The sequence below is a fragment of the Oryza brachyantha genome, chromosome 10 (assembly GCF_000231095.2).
Source record: "Oryza brachyantha chromosome 10, ObraRS2, whole genome shotgun sequence".
Taxonomy (NCBI): Eukaryota; Viridiplantae; Streptophyta; class Magnoliopsida; order Poales; family Poaceae; genus Oryza; species Oryza brachyantha.
This window is the reverse complement of record NC_023172.2, coordinates 13,668,799-13,685,003: the sequence shown is the minus strand read 5'-3', so window position 1 is coordinate 13,685,003 and position 16,205 is coordinate 13,668,799. Positions and strand designations below refer to the sequence as shown.

Below are 16,205 nucleotides of genomic sequence, written 5' to 3'. Positions count from 1 at the left end.
TGCGTGAGATCATCTCTTGTTGTATTGTTTCGATCAGATTGCACATGCATCCCTATATTTTTTTTTTGGAGAATTCCGGTTAATCAAAGCACAATGATTCATGTTGCCCTAGCTTCATACAAAAACCGATACATTTTAAAAAACAGTATGTGATTGATAAGTCAATATATAACGGCTGGCATCATGCATAGATATGGTAAACAATGTGATATGATATTATCATTGAATGTTTTTTTTTTCATGGGAAACCAAAAGTCAAAAGCCAAAGAGATATTTTGGTTGGATTCAAAGTTCTTTCTAACACTTTGTCCAGTGTTTTCACCCATAATTTGTCGAGCATTTTTCTCATTATTAAGAAAGTACTATGAGGTACACTGTTTTCTATACAAAATTTAATATATTTATCTAAGGTACCAAATTTTATATAAAATATAGTGGTATCTCATAGTATCTCTTTAAGGATGGGAAAATTACTCTAATTTATCTCTTTCAGGATGTTTTTGTGCTGGAACTGAAAGTGCAAACCCACTTTTCAGCATGCATGACAGTTGAGGGAGTATAACATCATGTGCTCCAAAAAAAAACACCACAAAAATTACATAAAAACACCACAATACACATTTACCATGCCATAAAATTCTCTCATAATATATCACCTAAAATATTTTTTCCAGATCCCAACAAAGAAGAAAGACACTTGGTCAGAAATGTACCACCAGTGAGTGCAAGGTTTGTCTCTCTTCCCTCTTCTTTCTCCCCAGCTGAGCTTGCTATTGGGCAGCTGCTCCATGACATATCTACATCACTTGGCCTCTTAACTCTTAGACTACTGCTTTATCCGTTTCATAATATTTATCGTTTTCAAAAGAGATATGGTTTTAAAATTAGTATTAACTATTATTTTCTATTACAATATATGCAAAAGAACGTTTTTATCATACTTAAGAAAATACATAGAGGTGTTATATTTCTAAAGTAAAATCTTGGTATCCATGTGTATTAGCTACCAAAGATACCAAAGTTTAGATTAAAAGATTGATATTTTTAGATACTTTCTCAATGAAGTTTTTGTTAATATCTTTAAAAATAATTTCAAGATAACACATTTTACAGTGTAATAATTTAGTAACTTAAGGTACGATGTTTAAGATCTATGCTTGGAAAGTAAATATTTCTTTTTTTTCTGAGGCGGCTAAAGAAGCCGGCCAAAATAAATATTTTAAAAAGAGTATTTTTTTCATTCTTGAGTAGATGTACCATGAGATACTACTATTTTCTATGTATAATTTGGTACCTTCTAGTATCTAAGATACCACGAGGTACCAAATTTTACATAGAAAACAATGATATCTATTGATACCTTTTTAATGATGGTAAAATTGCTCTTTCAAAAATCATTTGGAATCAAACTCCAGAAAGACAAAGTACACTCCATCGTGGAACTGGAGAGAGTACCAGCTACAAAATTGCTGTTACTTACTTACTTCTTCTCCTGATTGATTATATAATGTACTGATCGATGCGATCCCCAAGCCTTTTAGTAGTTCGTGTTGCATTATTCGGGGGAGCAGTTGGGAGGAGATACCTCGCTAGCAGTGGACGCCATTGACCTCGATCCATCGCCTCATGTGCGCACGCCCACCCCTATATACCCACACACTACACACTGCGCTGCCTCCATCACCCAACCCCCAAACACCTCACTGTTTCTTCCTCCTCCTCCTCCTTGATCACCTCCACTGCATCCATTCTTGCATCCATCTAGCTCCAGCTACTAGTGTTCTTGTTCTTGTTCTTCTTGTTCTTGATGTGCATTGATCTTTCTATTCCATCGTAGCGAGAGAGATCGAGCTGGGCACCATTTCTCCCCTCCATATCCCTTAGCCAAACCTCGAGAAAAGCCTGTGAAGTATGTAAGAACACACCAGTTTGTTTCATCCAAACCCAACCTCAGAAAAAAGCACAAAAAAAAGCCAGTTTTTTTCCAGGTCCCAAAGGCAGCTAGCAGAAACTAGCTAAGGGTTGTTTAGGCTGGATATTATTCCCCCACTAATTCCTTAGCAAAAAATCTGCAAAAACCTCTAGATCATGTAATTTTCGGCATAATCTTTCTACATCCCCAGCTGAAGGAAAAAAAAACCCAAAAAAATATAGGGCCAAGAATCGATTCCAGCATGCATCGTTAGTAGCCATCGTCTCAGTCGCAGTCCGGGAGTAATTCTCGAGCCAATCCTGCCATTGCTGTAGCATTGCCTCTGCAAAAGCCATCAAATCATGTGATTAATTAGCAGCTAATATCCATCCTATTTCTACCTTCTTCACAACTCGTCTGAGAAACAAACAAAAAAAAAACCCAAAAAAAAAGAGAGAGAGGGAGTTCGCTCATGGAGATGGCGGCGGGAGGGGCGTCGCCGGTGAACGGGGCGGCGTCGGCGCCGGCGACGCCGGGGACGCCGGCACCGCTGTTCTCGGGGCCGCGGGTGGACTCGCTGTCGTACGACCGCAAGTCGATGCCGCGGTGCAAGTGCCTGCCGGTGGAGGCCTGGGCGCCGTCGGCGCACGGCTGCGTCGTCGAGATCCCGGCGCCGGACGTCTCGCTCACCCGCAAGGTACGCCGCCGCCGCCGCCTCCATTCCCCCTCCTCCGTCTCCATGCACATGACGCCCACGTGGCCATCTTCCAGCTGCTACCACCTTACACATGCAGCTCTCCTCCTCTCTGTGATTGTGATTTGTGAGTTCATCCATTTTTTTTACTCCTTTTTTTTAAAAAAAAAGCTTTTTGAATCTGTTTTGTTTAGTCTTTTTTGTGTACTTGGAGTTAGACGCATAATCGTTCGTACGTACTTTCTGGCATGTAGGAGTATATTTTTACTCAATTTTATGGAATTTTTGAGCGAGATGTCGTAGGCGTAGTCGTACACAGCCACGGTACAAATGTACAAATGTCAGCGGCATGTACTGCCTTGATTTACAGACATGCATGCGGTACAAAAATACTCCTGCATCTGCACGTTGACGTTGACACGCACACACACTCAAACACATGCGTCCTTTTCTTTTTTTTCTTCGATTTATATTTATAAGTCAAATTTTAAATATATAATATTTGATTTAAAGCTAGTTCTGAAGTTTTTTTAGAATTACTTTTTAGGCTTAGTTCTTAGATCTATAAGAACATGTGTATAAAAATTTTATTTATAATTATTTTTTATTTGTTAATATGATGTTTATCTTTTTTTTCATAAAAAAATCAAACAATCACAAATAAAAAATCAAACAATCCCGAATAAGTTGTCCTGAAGCCACGCTTCCAGGGGATAAATTAAAAAATAAGTCAGCCTAGCTGATCGATCGTCCTTCGTGCTAGTTGCTGAATAAATTTCTCATAATATAAATAATGCATTATACAGCCAGGTTGGAGCATATTTTTTTTCTCGTTTTGTAGCGTATGGTTAGCCAGTCTGCCGAATACCGTGGTAACCGTGTTTACCGTCGGTGCATTAATGGTAACCGCACCATGATCCTACCAAATTTAAATAAACTTCAAAGATAATTCAACTTTTATAAATTTATCCGAATTTTCACGGTTATCGTGGTTACAATTAATTGTAATGTCGTTAAGTTTATATCCTGAGCCACTAAGGCATAACGAAATAGAGCATTTAACTTTTTGTCACTCTTATGAATGTTTATAACAGATTTGTCACGGGTTCCAGCTGTCATAGATTCATGATGGTCCACATGTCATGCAAGTGACCTATCTGTTTTGACTCGTAAGAGTGGCAAAAAGTTAAATTTCCCGTGGTCGGCAAAGTGCAGGGAGGAAGAACGTCATACGTTGTACCAGACGATAGATGACGTGGACGATCCAATGTCGTCCAGTGTCCTTTATTTGTTAAATTAAGCACCGTTTCTATTTTTCCAAATCAAGAGGTCATAGTTGTAGTACTCTTTCGGTTTCTCCTTAGAGCAAATATAATAGTAGGCTATAAGTTAGCTATAAGCTGATGTGAAGGAAAGAGATAATGAAAAAGGGGTGGGGTTAGCTCTCATGCAAGAATCAGCTATACATCAACTAAAAAAATGCATTAAATGCAAAGGTAAGAGAAAGAAATAAGAGATAAAAATTATAGCTAAACTTATAGCCAATCTATTATATGTGTTGACTATAATATAAGCTTATAACCAGTAAGTTGACTTTACTATTAAACTTGCTCTTAGATGACGTTGATTTGGTTTTAAACTACACCTACTGACGTTATACACTAAAATACGGAGAAAATATTACTTATGGGTACACTTAACCACCGTTACAAAAGGCTAAAATTGTACTTCCCATATTATAAAGCCACTTTGAGTTTGTACTAATTAAATCAAACTTACATAAATTTGATCAAGATTATATAAAAATATACCGAGATTTTACAATAATAATGTTTTCTCAAATCCATCATTAAATATATTTATATTATATTTATTTTGTGCTGGTGAAAATGTTATTATATTTTTTACAAATTAGATATTTGACTTGGAACAAAAACCAAAATAACTTATAATATAAAATGAAGAGAGCTCGTAGTTACTTATATTTGACATAGCTAGCCCCTTTTAACTTTTTATGTAGCATCGATGAAACTAGTTGCCGGTTTGACTTGTGCCTGGTTAGCAAAAGGAAAAAAGAAGAAAAAAAAATGAAAACTGAGGATTGACGAGGTGCCTACATGCTGTTCTATTTGGCCAAAATCAAATCGCTGATTTAGAACAGCCAGCACACCATGCAAAATCATTTCATAAAGTTGCATATATTTGTACCACCTCTTGTACTAGAGACGCATGGAGACAAAAGAGCACCATCACACTGACGTGGTTTTGGTAGGGTGATTAATTAAGGAAGTGACAGTGCCTAGATCTGCATTACGCAGTGCTAAACACACTGGGATCAGAGAGCTGAGCTGGAACAGAACCTGCAAACAAAAGTTTATAACTCCAGTCAGGAAGTGGTCCCCGGCGAGAAATTGTAAATTACTCAACTGAATAAAACAATAACCGCATTGTATAGTATTCATCAAATTCATTGCGTTTCAAACAACCCTTTAAAGTTTTGCCAGATTCGTCTCAAACACTGACATCAAGCCCATGCGTTGTGTGAAATTATTTCCGTCACCACAGTGCTATTTGAATCTAGAAAGGTTAAAAATTATTCGGGAGCGGGCCAAAAATGCCATGAACAATGTTCGAATTTGAACCAGGAAGATTACTACATATCTTAAATGGATGTTACTAACATTTATATTGCACTCTACGAAGAGAAACACCAAATGCTCATCTTAGAAGCTGGGATTTTATATTGTCAATGATCAATGCGATCAGCAACAGTGCAGCACGGTGTAGGCGATTAGGTCTTCGCCTACATCACGTTGATCTGTGAGTTCGGCCTTGTTTAGTTCTAATTTTTCTTTTTCAAAAACATCACATCGAATTTTTGGACACCTAAATAAAACATTAAATATAGATGAACCAAAAAACTAATTATACAGTTATGGAAGAAATCTTGAGACGAATCTTTTGAGCCTAATTAGCCTATGATTAGCCATAAGTGCTACAGTCACCAACATGTGCTAATGATGGGTTAATTAGGCTCAAAAGATTCGTCTCGCGGTTTCTAGGCTAGCCGTGAAATTCGTTTTTTCATTCGTATCCAAAAACCCCTTCCGATATCCGATCAAATATTTGATGTGACACTTCTCCAAAAATTTTCTCAATCTAATAAACACCACCTTCGTATACCTGCAAAAGATGCTGAATTTTTTGGCCTTGCTCGGCGTCAGACCGTCAGTCCACACAATACGGCGGCGGCGAGCGTGTAATCCGGCGGTTTGCCTGTCAAGTCCGAGTTTACTGTTCACGCATCCTCCCCCTGTCCCCTACTAACCCATGGCCATTTTAGAAATTCAGAGATAATGATTGAGTTTAAAAAATTATCATCTTTGGACCCTTCCATTTCAAAATAAAAAACAAAAACATCCAAAAAAAACAAAAACATCCTACTCCTATCAATGGTACTAGTACTGTTGAATTCGATGACAAAGTGCAAATTTTTAAAAACCAAAAGTACGAGAGAGGAAAAAAAAGGTACAATGATTTTTGTTGGTGATAAGGTTCTTTGGATGTGACAAAACAGAGGGCTCTGTCCAAAATTCAGAGTTGACTCAACGATCAGTTCAGGCCATCCATGGATCCGTGGGGAGAGAGTGGTTTGGTTGCTTTTTTGCTATGCCCTGTGATGTCTAATCTGTCCCTGGGTTTCGCTTTCTATTTGTCTGGGAGGATAATCAGTTCGTGATTTGACATAATCCCGGCGGAATTAACTATTGGTTAATGATGATTTGTGAAAAGTTTGGAAGCAATGTTGTTAGAAAATTCAACGGGACTTTGCGTGTGCCTCTTTTGGAATTTAGACAGAAAAGCTCATATTAGTTTCTGTTGGCATGCAAAGCAAAGAAACAAACTTATCAGCGTGACGTTTAAACTTTTGGTTACTCCCTGATGATTCTACTTTCCTTTTGTCGACGACCAAAATATCGCTAAATTCATATCGATGTACTAAATCATGACTTTTGTGTCTGATGACAACCTTTTTGCAGTTCGGCATTGGCAGAGTAGTATATTACTCAGAAACAGTTGAAAATGTCGATTAGACTTCTGATCAAATTGAATTATTGATGCCTCTTCTGTCGCCTGTGTACTTATAAGAGCAGACACGGTGCCAGGATATAAACCAGCTATAAACATATTTTAAAGAGATAAGAGGGCAGAGAGAAGAGAGTTGAGCTACTAATTTGTAGCTAGCTGTACACGGGCTTCAAAATAAAACATGTGTATGACATGTGGGACCATGTATTGATGTTTTGTAGCTAACTATTGTATGCATTGGATATTAGATTGATTATAGATGAATTGGAGCTGGTAGCTGGCTACACTATTAAACTTGCTCTAAAACTGAACGTCTATATCCATATCTTTGATTGATCAATCAGAGAATGATCAATAATGGAGCGTTAAACTGATTGCAAATCTATCACGGCTGATAGTTACAACTGTTACTAATTCATCGACTTGCGCATTGATTTGAGTCACTATTTGTCGTGCTCTGACAAATGCACCCTTATTTTTTCCGTTTATACTTATGTCTATTGGCAAAAATTTGAATTCTAACATTTAATTTGGAGATAATTTAGTATTTTCAGTTTATTTTTTTAGCAAAGGCTTTTAGATCACAAATTATTTTTTATTTACAACTATACTACTTGGTTTTTATTCACTGAAAAGCCAAACAACCGCCTCACGATAGAATAAACATATAAACCGTAGAAAAATGAAGGAATCAAACAAATTTGATTTTAGATTTTGTTAATTAAATATACAAAAACAAAATTTTGGATGCAGCTTGGAGCGGAGTTCGTCGGCACGTTCATCCTCATCTTCTTCGCGACGGCGGCGCCGATCGTGAACCAAAAGTACGGCGGCGCGATCTCACCGTTCGGGAACGCGGCGTGCGCGGGGCTGGCCGTGATGATCATCATCCTGTCGACGGGCCACATCTCCGGCGCGCACCTCAACCCGTCGCTGACCATCGCCTTCGCGGTGCTCCGCCACTTCCCATGGCTGCAGGTCCCGGCGTACATCGCCGTCCAGGTGCTCGCCTCCATCTGCGCCGGCTTCGCCCTCAAGGGCGTCTTCCACCCCTTCCTCTCCGGCGGCGTCACCGTCCCCGACGTCACCATCTCCACCGCCCAGGCCTTCTTCACCGAGTTCATCATCACCTTCAACCTCCTCTTCGTCGTCACCGCCGTCGCCACCGACACCCGCGCCGTCGGCGAGCTCGCCGGCATCGCCGTCGGCGCCACCGTCACCCTCAACATCCTCATCGCCGGGTACGTAGCTAGCTCCGCCTCCTCCATTCCATAGATCGATCTCCATCATCGATCGATCTCCGGTCGGCTAACCGGCGACGACGACGTGCGTGCAGGCCGACGACGGGAGGGTCGATGAACCCGGTGAGGACTCTGGGCCCGGCGGTGGCGGCCGGGAACTACCGCCAGCTGTGGATATACCTCATCGCGCCGACGCTGGGCGCCATCGCCGGCGCCGGAGTGTACACGGCGGTGAAGCTCCGCGACGAGAACGGCGACACCCCGCGCCCGCAGCGCAGCTTCCGCCGCTGATCAACGCACACGTACGGTACGTACACGTGTGTGCGTCATCCTGAAACCTGAAAAATTTTATACAAATATAAATACTACGAAGTTAATTACTGCGTAGTTAACCTGAACAAAATCCATGGCTGCCAAAATTAATCAAACCGGTCGTGCCATCATCGTCGGGCCTTGTTTGATATTGGGCCTGGATGGGCCGGGCTTGAGGCCCATTAGAAATGAGGCCCTTGGGCATGTAATAATAATAATTTGTAATAATAAACCCCGTTTTGCTTCGTCCAGAACGGTAGTAGGAGTGTACTCGTGGTTCATGTTTGTGTGGTATGGTCGTGTGTGAGTCAGAATAAAAGGCACACCGTCGCGCCGGGTAACGGGCGTCTGCTTGTGCGTGTGGTTGTTGTAAGACTTGATTGTCCCTGCGTGACAGGCATTGTATTTTCGTGTTCCACTGTTGATATAATCGAGAAAATTTGCTCCAATAAGTGTCACTCCCGCTCGTTTCACTTCTAGTTATGTTTATATAAGTTAATATTTAAATTTTTACCTATATGTGTAAATTTAAATTTAAATTATTAGATTTTTAGGATTTTTATCGTAGTTTATTTTTCAGTTTTTGTTTTTGATAGCTAAGAACATGTATATAAAAATTTTATTCACAAATTATTATTATTTTTGAAATATATTTTTTGGTCTTTTTTTTTTAGGGGGGGGGACAAACGTAGACGATGACCCTGTGTGAAATGCCCATCAGTAAGGAGGATGTGACGGGGATCTCTACGATGTTACACAGAACGGCATTGGCAATCCGAATCTTTGAAGCTGTTCGTTTATTTATGGCTGTGTACGGGTCGCGTTTGGCTTCCGGTTTTACCGCATCGGCTTTTTCACCATCGTGTACCATACCCATGGGTCTGTGTTCGCATTTTTCGGTGGCGTTTCGTGTGGTGAAATTGCCAGACAGGTGGGGAATACGGGGTCCGGAATCTAATTCTCCGACGGAAATGGTCTATCCGACTATTGCCCGAGTTTGATTTGTATGCAATATCACACAAAAGTAGGACAAAAATATCATTTTTTTAAAAGAAAATACCATCTAGATGATCGATTTGCACCGGTGTTAGTAGTTGTAGGACGTCAAATAGACTTTTTTTTCCATTCTCCGACACCCCCTCGAAGTCTCCAAGTCTCACAACATTGAAGAGTCCAGAACCAAATTAGATGGGCCGTAATGACTTCCCCCACCGTCTTTGCCTTCGTAGACCTGGGCTTACCGGCGTCGTCGTGGGCCCTGAAATTCGATGAAAAGCCTAGTTTTTTCTCTCCCGATCCCGGAAGACGGGAAACCGGGTTTGGTTAAAAACCTCCGAAAATTCGAGGAGATCCGTGTTCGCAAGCTCTGCGCACAGGAGCAAAGCTGGTTGCAAACTGCAGAATGTCTCGTCTTCGCCACCAAACGGCCCGTGAGGTGACCGACCACGTGATCCCCCTCCCAGTAGTTGTAGGGTTCGGTTCGAAGAGTTTCCCGTGGCAGTAGTTTCTTATGAAATCTTTAAAAACAGAAGCATATAGAATCTAGAAAATAGACTAGAAGTCATAAGCTGGAAAAATAGCTTTTCAAAAATTGATTTCTCATCAACTTATTTAAACAAAATTAAACTCTCCCAAACAGACAAATAGAAGTAGACGCGTGTGGGAGATCGGGTCGATCAGCTGGTTGGCGTTGCCCAGCTGGGCCTCTCTCTCATCTCCCTTCGTTTGCTGTCATCGTGTGACATGAACACCGTCGCTCCTAAATTGAGGACTCCGATCTACACCGGCCGCTCCGCATTTGGTGCTGTCCCGTCTTTCAGGACGGATCACAAATGCGATTGGTTATTACTGTCACCACTGTTTTTTTTTTCTTTTGGGTGAGTGGTACTGCTTCTATCTGTAGCTAGCTAGTGTTTGCACGTGGAGTGATAAACGGCCGTTTGGATGCGTGCTAAAGAAGACAACAAAGGAAAGATAGAATTTAGAAAGGGTCATTGTTTGGTTTATAATTTACAAATTCAACTAGGAGAAAGAAAACCTCAAAATCAACTTTAAATTTTAAAAAAAATAATAAACTTTTGTTTATAGACAGAAGTGGGAAAACAGGGGTGAAAATGTCTCGTATGTCATAACACATCCAACATGCAACATGAGAGAAATGTGCATGGAAAAAAGTGTGTTTTGTGGTTTCTAGGTTTGTCAATTCGCGTGCTCCTTCCATTTTATATTACTTGATTGTAGGAGCAACTACTAGCTCTAAATCAGTTATAGCCGATTCATATAATAGTTACCTACAAAGCCTTAATACATAGTTCCACATGTTATACACACCCGTGCTGCAGCTGACTACAAATTAGTAGCCCACTACTCTTTTCTCTCTTCTCTTACCTCTTTAAAATATATTTATAGTTGGCTTATAGACTGCTATTGTACTTGCTCTAAGTCATTTTAGCTTTTGTCATAAGTCAATCTTCTCTTATTTTGATATAACTTATAGAAAAAATTATATCAACATCTTCCACGTTAATTCAAAATAAAAATATATCTTAATGATGCATTCATTTATTATCTGTAGATGGTGCTATATTTTCCAACAAACTCGATCAAATTAAAATAAGAATGAATTAGCATAAAAACTACAATGACTTCTCACACAAAATAATTGAACAAGGGAGGGATCACAAATACGTAAATGTGCAGTACCAGGTGACAAAAGAAGGTACATCAAATTTACTGATAACAAATTAACATTGTACTGGTACTTGCAAGCAGTGAATGATTTTCTCTAGGAAAGGCAGTAGTAATAAAGGTTTTGCATGTCTCGACAACGTACATCGAGCCTGTGTGGTCCTACTGGGCCAGTGGCCCATGAAACGGGGAGTAACTCCGTGTTACCCTTTCAGGCCCACCTTGTCCCGTGTGCTGCACTCTAAACTACTGCAGATGGCTACTCCATCTAGAGAAAATCAAAAAATATCGTTAACAAACATCTAAATCTAAGAAATATCATTGATAAATATAAGTTTTAGAAAATAACATCGTATAAACGAATTTATCTGAGAAATGTCATCGCCGTTAGGGTTCCGTCCATTTTTACCGTTAAATACATTGTTCACGCTATAGAACTTAACGGAGAAATGCTGACGGAACCCTAACGGTGATGGCATTTTTTAGACAATTTGTTTATACGATGGTATTTTATAGAACTCACATTCGTCGATGGCGTTTCTTAGAATAAGTCCTCGTTTCTATTAAAATATTTTTAAAACTCATTTATATATGTTGTTGTAGTGTTTTTAAACTAAATATTTTAAAAATTATTAGTTAAGATTTTAAAAGTTTATTGATATACTCTGGTTCAAAACGACGTGAATTATGAAAACGGAAGGCGCGATACATGTGCAAACGAGAACAGAATAAGGATTATATTGTTAGAGATGGAGAAGTGTTAATTACTCTGAGATAATATGAACTTTTTTTACTACAGTACAGTCCATGGCACAAGATATGGACTTTATTAGCTAGCTCTATCTTTGTTTAATCTTCAAGTTTTCCAGAGGCTGTGACACACAGTGAGTCGCTGATTCTCTGCATTTTTTATGCCATGATGGGCACATGCGGCTTGCAAGCCTACAAACCCTACAAACAAACAAACATGCCTCAATCCATGGAATGGAATTTGCAGTGTTTCTGCAGAGAAAAAAATTGGTTCATGATTGATGCTTCCATGGTTAAATAATTTTCATCTTGCTCATTTTGGTCACTGCTTGACACTTGTTTACTTCATTGTTTAGGTGTAAGTTTGGAATTTCGATGGTAGTAGACCTAGACCAGGTTGGCAGCGAGCTTGGAAGGCCCATATGATTGGTGCTGCGTAGTTGTCTTCTCTTGGTCTACTGTAGTACAATTTAATATATACTGCCTAATTGGTTAACCTAACAATAGTAAAATTAGTGTTCTACTGGGTATTACTTAAATTGCAGTGATGCAGATGTTTGGTTATAGAAGGGACTCCTCATCAGATGTAGTAGTAGTGACTAGTGAAACTGCATCAGCTTTCGGAGGATTGCAGAGCTGACCAAGTGACCAGCCAGTGGATGATCACTACCATAGTACCATTTGTGCATGGTCCATTAGTATTTCCTGTCCTAGTTTGACAAGTGAGGAAATATGTGATATTAACATCAAGAACATGTATACTACAAAGTGATCAGCTTCATGTCTGCATGCTGTCCCTGTACAGATGTTCTAGAATTCAGAGTTCTCCATGTGGGGGAAGCCCAGCAGGATCCAATGCATTATGGATCCACACTCTGTCCCCCATTGGCAACAATTAACTGTGCACTTCACACACACATCACAGTATCACAGGAGTCTTTTGTCTGGTGAGATTATGAGAATGTGAGGATGATAATAGAGAAGCACGTATGACAAACTCTGGTTGCCAAATTGGCATCATGGCTTGTTGCCCACATATCAGGTACTGCTACTAATCTAGGCTCCATTCTTTTGCAATTACAACTACTTATAAGCTAAAATTTAAATTTTAGAACTTAATTTTGGACTTGATTTTATTGTTTTTTATTATGGTTTGTTTTACACATTCTGCTTTTGAGTCGCTATGGACACGTATATAAAAATTTTACCTGCAAATTATTTTTCGTTTGTAAAAATATGTTTTCGGTTATTCCTCTAAAAAGCGAAACGATGGAAGCCCTCCTGTGTGCGTGGCATTAGTAGGGTTCTTGGCATTATGGCTAAGAGACAGAAAGGCTGAGTGAGAGTCTTGGCGCTAGGATGACTCGCCAACAACCATGTTCTCTGCACTGTCCTGATGCCGATTGCTGATATCTCCCTCCTCCTTTCGCCATCCACATGTATGCTTGCACTGGAATCCACTCCAGATGTTACAGATGGTTTGGTGGAAAATGCTTGGCTTTTTTTGGGCTATAGCACTGTGATTTTGAGGATCTTCAGATGATGACTGCATGGTTCGTTGTTCTGTACTTCTGTGCTGTTTTGGGGGCAAAGAAATTAAATCACATATACTGAAAGTGTGAATTGGGTACCGTGGAATTTGCGGGTGTCGTTTTATTATTTGAAATGACAGTTTTTACATCCTTTTTAAATATGAAAAGTTGGCTTTAATTCTTCATTGGTGGATTTAAAACATTTAAGACCATGATCTATATGGTACAATGTGTTGGACCATTCTGTTTTTTTTACGTTACCTGCCCCTGCAGGGTCATGCTCTTCCTGTGGAGACAGAAGCTCATAAATTGTATACTCACTAAACCATGTGATTGAATATGATCTTTTAAGTTAGGGACAATGATTAAAAACGTTGTTGAACAAGTGTTGCGATCCAACGCTGATGAAATCATTAACGTAGAAGCATCTTTTTTACAACACATGACCCGAAGGTAAATAAAGCCAAACATTTGGAGCTGATCCTGCAAAGGGTTCTTTGTCCAGTTTGGATAGCATGCTGCCAAGAGATTCAGTGTGATCGGTGATTTTAAATGCACCCACAGGGATTTGTTTTGTTTTGAATTTTCCGTATATATGATTCGATTTGTTGGTCATGGGGTTACAACTTATGGTGGGAATGGTTAGGTTCAACCCATTTATCCACCTGAATCCGTAATATATTCCAATGAATTTTAAATGGTGTCCCTAAACTTTAAATGAGCTAAATGTTTATAACCTCAAGAACCTATGACAAATAGATCGATCGTTTTGACCGTCGTACCCATTTTATTTCATACTTATTTAGTACGTATAAACTTAGACATGAAATTTTTAAACTCGTGTTCACACCTATAAAAATTATTAAATTTGACTGAAATTTGGTGGGATGGTTTATTTGTATGAGCAAATTTGTATAAATTTTTACCAATTTCTATATGTGGTATATGTGGGACCCACATATGTCTCTTCTCTTGCTAAGTAGGTTAACTTTTTAGTTATCTATAGATAACCGACTCACAGTGAGCTCGGCACGGATTGACCATATTTAACCGTATATTAATAAACTCAAACAAAATGTTTAGGTTCATACATATCCTAACTTATTCCCATACTGAGTTACAACCTTCTTCTTCTAAAGACTTTCTGATAGCATGGTTACAAAACCATTGGACCATAGTAATACCCCCACTTCATATTTCCCCTCTAAGTTTAACCTCACCCTTCAATGCTTCACAAAACCCTCGTAGGACCTCATGTTCCACCTTAATTCACTTGTTGGCCATGATCTTTGCTCCCTTGTCTTAGGGCATTTTACAACGGGGAATGTTCTCGTGGTGTGGCTTGCAGAGAAAAGACATATGACCAAAGTCATTGGGCAAGCCACAACCTCCGACGAAATGTTATCCTAAGGCATCTTCGTGTTTTAGCCTTAGAAAATTTTATTTCAACACCTATAATATTTTCTATTATCAATGTTGTTAGGAATTTTTACATCCTAAATCTACTTGAACAAAATAAAATCATACATTCTAGCATATTGCACGTGCCTTGCAACGGAATTTAAAGCAATCATAATTAATATGTTATACAATTATTTTCTCCATACAATATTTGTTAATTACTGCATATATTACTGACATGTGGGTCCATTGGTCTCACTGTATTTTTTCCTTCCTTGTAAAAAATAAAGAATTAGCATGGGTGATTGATATATGGTTTCCACATTCATTTTTTCTTTCAAGAAATATGGAGTTGGCGATGGGGTGCAGGAGTGGTGGAAGACTCAACACCCACCACTACACCTTTTTATAGGAGTATATATATACTCTGTTTTAGACACATGCCAACTTGCTAATCGAACATATATATACCCTTTTTCTCTTTCCACCCTCTTTCTCCTAAAGTGTGATCCTATTGTTCTCGCATGCTAACTCGTGTTGTCGTGCCAACGTTGTTCCCTTCTATCCCAAACGTCATCACAACCATTGTATTATCTCTTCTTGTACATTATTGCTGCCATAGCAATTGCCACATCCTTCCATGCTATTGGCGAATGAGGTCCTAGTAACGCAGACTAAGGATTGTTTAGGCCGACAGACTCCACGGTTGCATGAATCTGAGGACGCTCGAACTTATGATCTTCATGGTGGCAACTGGCAAGAGGGTGTTTGCATAGATCTAATCAAATACTAGCTAGATCTGCCCATTGGTTGCGTAAATCCAACCAAATCGCTCACCGCACTCTCCTTGTGCACACTTGGTAAATGTCATCATCTTCATAGTTGGTGTCAATAGATGCAGCAGTGAGTCCACCTAATCGCTGGGAATGGTTAACTACTTACCACCAAACTTGTTGTTCCCCATTTGGAGCAAGTCGATGACATGGCTAGATACCTCCTCCCATCCCCACCAATTTGCCTAGACCGCCTTTTTTCATGTGTCACTTGTATTTCACTTTAACAACTCTGAGACGATTACCTAACCTCTTGCGTGGCGTTTGAACATATATGGAAGTTAAGGTCACACTGTTATAAATGCTCTTAGGCCATGCCGTGACTGCTCTATCACTCTCCCTTTTGAGCTTGTCCGGCCATTGCATGCATGAACAATATGTGGGGGCTCACAACTCGAAGTTTTTCTTTTAACTGAATGCCTACTAAATACCACGTAAGCAAAATTGAGCATTTTTTTTTTGATGGACGTAAAATGTCTAAAAGGTGTGGAAACAGAATGAATACTGCATCCTTAAGTTTGGAAGTATAAGATCGACCTTTTAGATTACCATGAAAAATATAAGGTTGTAAAATAGACTTTATCTCTAGTATTTTACCAAAACCCACGTGTCTTACCACTACTCTTAGGCTATTCTCAATGTAAGTTTCATGAACACGATTCCGTAGAGTGACATGTCATCTAAAAAGTTTAAAACTAGAACAAAACACTTATCTCTCAATGCATAGTTTCATCTATTGTTGTTTTCTATGTT

The 16,205-nt window shown here is 39.4% G+C and overlaps 1 protein-coding gene across 2 annotated transcripts; it reads left to right on the top strand.

Annotated features, from left to right (window-relative positions):
* The first annotated feature begins 1,547 nt into the window (after positions 1-1,547).
* On the top strand, positions 1,548-9,296 carry LOC102714223 (aquaporin NIP3-1). 2 transcript variants are annotated; one of them, XM_040528174.1, is made up of 4 exons: positions 1,548-2,609; positions 7,449-7,936; positions 8,032-8,243; positions 8,923-9,296. In XM_040528174.1, exons 1-3 carry the CDS (start codon positions 2,385-2,387, stop codon positions 8,225-8,227), a joined length of 909 nt encoding a protein of 302 aa, XP_040384108.1. In that variant the 5' UTR covers positions 1,548-2,384; the 3' UTR covers positions 8,228-8,243; positions 8,923-9,296. The 2 variants fall into 2 exon arrangements, with proteins under 2 accessions (XP_040384108.1, XP_040384107.1); XM_040528173.1 differs by lacking the exon at positions 8,923-9,296 and having other exon boundaries at positions 8,032-8,708.
* Positions 9,297-16,205: the final 6,909 nt, after the last annotated feature.

Excerpts from the sequence above, each read along its gene's own strand:
- LOC102714223 (XM_040528174.1), top strand. The coding sequence starts at position 2,385 with ATGGAGATGGCGGCGGGAGGGGCGTCGCCGGTGAACGGGGCGGCGTCG. Across the intron at positions 2,610-7,448 it reads ACGTCTCGCTCACCCGCAAG|CTTGGAGCGGAGTTCGTCGG; the intron begins GTACGCCGCCGC and ends TTTTGGATGCAG. Across the intron at positions 7,937-8,031 it reads CTCAACATCCTCATCGCCGG|GCCGACGACGGGAGGGTCGA; the intron begins GTACGTAGCTAG and ends ACGTGCGTGCAG.